The 5,246-nt window shown below is 36.1% G+C and overlaps 1 protein-coding gene across 6 annotated transcripts in view; it reads right to left on the bottom strand.

Annotated features, from left to right (window-relative positions):
- Window positions 1-275: 275 nt before the first annotated feature.
- LOC107656655 (deleted in azoospermia-like) overlaps window positions 276-5,246 on the bottom strand; it is a 6,129-nt gene continuing 1,158 nt past the window's right edge. For 3 of the 6 annotated variants that reach the window (XM_016444582.1, XM_016444588.1, XM_016444586.1), the window contains exons 3-10: window positions 4,664-4,755; window positions 3,881-3,932; window positions 3,710-3,776; window positions 3,340-3,479; window positions 3,121-3,201; window positions 2,960-3,010; window positions 1,120-1,195; window positions 276-1,045 (exon numbers count right to left, since the gene is read on the bottom strand). In XM_016444582.1, the coding sequence (XP_016300068.1) occupies window positions 1,151-1,195; window positions 2,960-3,010; window positions 3,121-3,201; window positions 3,340-3,479; window positions 3,710-3,776; window positions 3,881-3,932; window positions 4,664-4,755 (528 nt within the window). In that variant the 3' untranslated portion in view covers window positions 276-1,045; window positions 1,120-1,150. Of the gene's footprint in view, window positions 1,051-1,119; window positions 1,196-2,959; window positions 3,011-3,120; window positions 3,202-3,339; window positions 3,480-3,709; window positions 3,777-3,880; window positions 3,933-4,663; window positions 4,756-5,246 lie in introns of all 6 variants that reach the window. The other 3 variants (XM_016444584.1, XM_016444587.1, XM_016444583.1) reach the window with 2 other exon arrangements.

The raw sequence follows: 5,246 nt of genomic DNA, 5'->3' as shown, positions 1-5,246 counted from the left end.
GACCACAACTCCCATGAAGCCATGGGAAATGAGGAAATAAAACTGAGACATTTCAGTACAAGTCAGTCAGAGTTGGTTTTTAATAGTATCTGATGAATAAGCTACAGCTAATAAATCAAAGCCCCCCTACAAGAAACAAACCTCTAAGAACAGTGTTGTAACACTGGATAAAATGAGAGTGCTTTGTGTTCAGTACAACAATACCCATAACTTTGCAAACCTATAAAACAAAACTCAATGAACTGGTGTGAAAAAGTGCTGGAAAAATAGAAAAATGCAGCATGACTGTGTTCACAGTGATATCAATATTCCGTCATCGCTATAATTTCAAACAAGTCAAGCATCCTGTGACCTGCTGTGACTTACAGGGCTCAGTAAAATTTTATTGTCATTTTTGAATTAATGCAATGATCTTATTTACACCTCTTAGTTGCACCAACAACAATAAAAAAAAGCATTAATGAAGTAATGGAAGTACAGTGATAATGACCGATGAAAGCAGATTTAGCGTAAAAAAGGAGGGGGAAGCCACTGTACCCTGGCGCTCAATAACCAAACAGAGAAAATCCAAACATGTGCCCTGAATGTGAAAACCCCAAAATAAAACTAGTTTAACAGTGAACACTCGCCAGCCTAAATAAGTAATCAAATGAACATTGGTTTAAAACACAGTTAGAACAGTTACCTAAATGCATACGGTGCATCACCAACAGTGAGTCAAACTTTAAAATAAGCAAACGTAAAATATAAATATGTATTTGTGAGCTTAAAAGTGTCTTTAAAGTTAGTTAGCCATGACAAAGAAAGAAAAACACAGACAATACAAATAAATGGGTAGAATAAGCCAAAGCGAACAAAGCTTGTCAAATGTTTCAGTGTGTGGATGTGTGAGGAATTAGGTTACAGTATGATCATAAATGTCATTCCCTCAATATACACCTTCACATCACACCCAGGGTGACCCTATCTGCAAAGGCGTTTGAAAGCACAATGAAGTTCATTGCTTGATCTCCATCAAGTTGTTCTATTCTGCTTCTATAGGATTCTACCCTAAGACAAAGGAACAAAGTGAGACTGTGAAAGTGACTGCATCTTCATTTTAGGTGCACAAAAACTTACCAAGAAAAGGAGTCTGTGCTAGTGCTGAAGGCTACAGAAGGGTTAGCAAAGTCTGGACTCCACAATCCACATAGTTCTGAAAGAGAATCACACATACACTCTTCTTATATTGATGAGCCTTTCAATTTGAGCATACTTTTTCCCTTCAGTTTGCAATTTTCATATTAAGCCAGCACTGCCATCTAAAGGCTTACCACAGCACAACAATCCAATGTAATATGGGTGCATAGTAGGGCTGCACGATAAATCGCATGCGATATTTAACGCGCATCTTGTCAGTAAAGCCGGTTCTTTAATCAGTGGTAAATCTCCATCACCTGCTGGCTTTCACATGGAGCAGCATTAACTACACAGAGCCGTTGTTCACCGACAAGCTGCGCAAAAACCACGATCATATTTTGCGCAGCTTGTCGGTGAACAACGGCTCTGTGTAGTTAATGCTGCTCCATGTGAAAGCCCACACGTGATGGAGATTTACCGCTGATTACAGAATGGCTTTACTGACAAGATGCGCATTAAATATCGCATGCGATTTATCGTGCAGCCCTAGTGCATAGCACTTCATTAACTATGATTAATAAAGACTGTATGGTTACGGTCTTGTGGCACATTGTGATTGACATGTATCATGACACAGATCACGTTCTGAGGTAGCTGCTCAGAACTACCCTTTAACACTTGTGGAAGTCATGAAAACAAACTATGATAGTGGATCTGGTTCACTACCTAGTGCCCTGACAGTTCACATCACTAATATCTCACGTTAGTCATATTACTCACAAAGATACTCAAAAGGCTTTCACTACAACTTGCTAAAATACACTTGTTTTAACTTGAAATTGATAGAAATATTGCTATTGTATATTAAAATATGCTCAAAGTAATAATAAATATGAATAAAAACAACAATTAAAACATTTAAGAAAAAACACAAATTAACTTTTCTGCCACAAATCATAAATATCAAAATCAAACAGAGAAAACATAACTGGTTAAAAAAAAATAAAAATAATAATAATAATAATTTCATAGGGCCATGATTGCGGAGTATTTTAGCAAATCTCTGACCTTAGGACCTTTAGCGCAGACTAAAATAAAGCCTGTGCTTATTGCTACACTGCACAGACAATATTAAAATGCTAGAGGCAGCTGTCTTGGACTAGCTTACACACACTCTTCTCAATTTAATTTAATGGGTAGGACAAGAACACTGGGCTAACTAAAGTGGTTAACATCTTTGTTCAAATTATACTGTAAGCAATTACAATATATTGGTGCATCTCCAAGGATAAAAGGACAGTAAGATTACGCAATGTTTTAAAAGAAATTTTATATTTTAACAAGACAGCATTTTTTTTGTTAATAAATACATTTAAAACAGTTCTACTGTGCAATATTAGTTTAGTTTAAAATAACTTTTATTTGAATATAAAATGCAATTTATTCCCATGATGGCAAAGCTGAATTTTTAAGTCTTTACTACAGTCTTCAGTGTCACAAGATCCCTCAGAAATCATTCTAATAAGCCGATTTGGTGCTCAAGAAACATTTATTTCTATCAGTATTAAAAGCTTAATATTTGTGTGGAAACCATGATTCCTTGATAAATGGTTGAAAAGAACAGCATTTATTTGAAACCGAAATCTTTTGTAACATTAGAAATTCTTTACGGTCACTTTTGATCAGTTTAGTTCAAAAGTCTTACTGGCTGCAAACTTTTGAATGGAACAATTTTTTTCCTAGATATGGCATTTGGAGATGCAACTACAACAATCCAAGTTCAACCTATTACGCTCAGTTCCTTATTTACCAACGGAGAAAAAAGGGGAGTGGAGCTGACCTGATTGACAAGCCTCGTCCTCTGCTCTCCACACCACTGTGGCAGGGGATACTAATACAGACACACACACACAAACAAAAACCCCCACAATGGTCAAATTTCTCTACATCCAGAAAACAAAGTGTGCATGAATGCAAATGTGTGCGTATGTGTGACTGTACCTGGTATGCATATGTGGTCTGTGCATAGTTCATGGGCACCTGTGGGACAATAAATCCTGGAGGACTGGAGTATGTGTAAGGCTATGAAGAGACAGGCATGCAGGAAAAACAGATGAAAACACTGATATTCTACAATCTTTGGAATGTGCAAAGTTTTAACTCCTTCACATGATGTTAATATGCAGTGTGTCAGGGTTTGTATGAACATTGTATAGTTACCTGCATGTATTGATTCCCTCCATTGAAGACAGGTGAGGGCGGGGCCAGGCCTGGGGGACAGCAGCTGCAGTACACATACGGGCTGGGGCTTATCCACTGTGATGGACCAATCATTGGAGATGACACGGAACCTGGAAATACTATTCCAATACATTTTAACTAATGAAATTACATGACTTTTTACGTTGTTAAGATAACAAGTCATTTAAAAAGATCTGAGCAGTTCCAAAAGTGCCCACTACAAATCCTTGAAATTAAAACAAATTAAAAACACAACTGCCTCCAATAAGATTAAAAACTTGTTCAATATAGCAATTCCATGACTTCTGTACAAGACAGACCAAACAGACAGTGAAGTGCAAGGACTCACGAGAATTTCGCTCTTTCATGATGGCAGGTCCCAGTTTGAGTTTTTTCCCTTTAAAACTGATCGGCTGCTGTAGAAGAATTGAAGACGTTAAGATGCCCTCATAACATCAACACCAAGACAAAAAAGAGAGAAGACTGTCACAGCACAGACAAGTAAAAATGACCTCCTTACATCAACGATAGTCTGGATATCAACATCCTCGCTGAAATAAACAAAACCATACCTGTGAGAAAGAAGATGTACAACTAATCAGAGCAGGCAGGTAAAGACATTTTTTAAAGCGGTTTCCAAGAATTATCCTATAAAAGGATAGTTTACACCACAAATGACAAATCTGTCATCATTTACAGGGCTCTACAGTGCGACCATTTCAGTCGCATTTGCGACGTCTGAAAATACACCTACAAGCCACTTTTGTGTTCTTCTGTGCTACCTCTGTACAAATTAATTGTAATACTGATTTCATTTGATTAGTAACTTATTCTACTTGTTCTTATTATATGGTTTTATCTAGAATTTTTAAAAAGCTTATAATTTTTATTTTTTTTTAATTTGACAAAAGATTACATACTTTTAATAAAGATAGAAAAATGCCATTACAAAGGTAAAAACAAAATTCTACTGTAAATCACTTTAAAGAGTCAAATATCACCTCGTAATGGGAAGGCTATTTTTTTTTATCAGATTTTGGTGCTCCTAAATTTTTGACTGTGCTCCTAAATTTTTTAAGTTAGGAGCACAAGGGCTCCTAAAAAGAAAAATAAGCGTAGAGCCCTGATTTACTCATCTACATGTTGTTCCAAAATTACTTTGGAATGGAATGACAGTAAATGACAAAAGAAGCATTTTGTAGTCAGGCTAACTACATCCAACTTAAACCAAGACCAGCATAGACTGATTTGAAATGATTATTTGTTTTTTTTCCCAGCAGGGCAAATTACAACTCTCACTCACCCTTTGCATATTCCTCCTCGATAAGTGATGATTTTCACTTCTTTTACAGACCCATACTTGGCAAAGAACTCTCTGATCTCGTTCTCATCCACCTGATGGAAAAAGTGCCAGTTTGGAGAGTAGATACACATACATACATACATATATATATATATATATATATATATATATATATATATATGGACAAAAGTAATGGGACATCCCCTTCTAATGAACAGGTTTGACTATTTTAGTCATTTTCATGAGTACACATCTTAAATGTTTAAGCATATGATACTCATCACCAAACACCAATGACTTGTACATATGGGTACAGTCATTTTAGACACTTCCAAAACTGAAGCAACAGAGATGGAAATACAATTTTTAAATGCATGAATTATGCTTCCATTTTTGTTGCTACAGTTTTGGAAGTGCCCTTTTCTGTTCATTATGTTTCCATCTTTGTTGCCACAGTTTTGGAAGTGCCTTTTTGTTCTAAAGAAGGGGTGTCCCAATACTTTTGTCTATATAGTATATGTACAAGTCATTGGTGTTTGGTGATGAGTTTTTGGCTCAAGGTCTGCATTTAAAGTCACACCAG

The sequence above is a fragment of the Sinocyclocheilus anshuiensis genome, unplaced genomic scaffold (genome assembly GCF_001515605.1).
Source record: "Sinocyclocheilus anshuiensis isolate Anshui unplaced genomic scaffold, SAMN03320099.WGS_v1.1 scaffold2081, whole genome shotgun sequence".
In the NCBI taxonomy this organism is placed as follows: Eukaryota; Metazoa; Chordata; class Actinopteri; order Cypriniformes; family Cyprinidae; genus Sinocyclocheilus; species Sinocyclocheilus anshuiensis.
The sequence above is the reverse complement of the archived record's forward strand: the minus strand, read 5'-3'. Positions and strand labels throughout refer to the sequence as shown.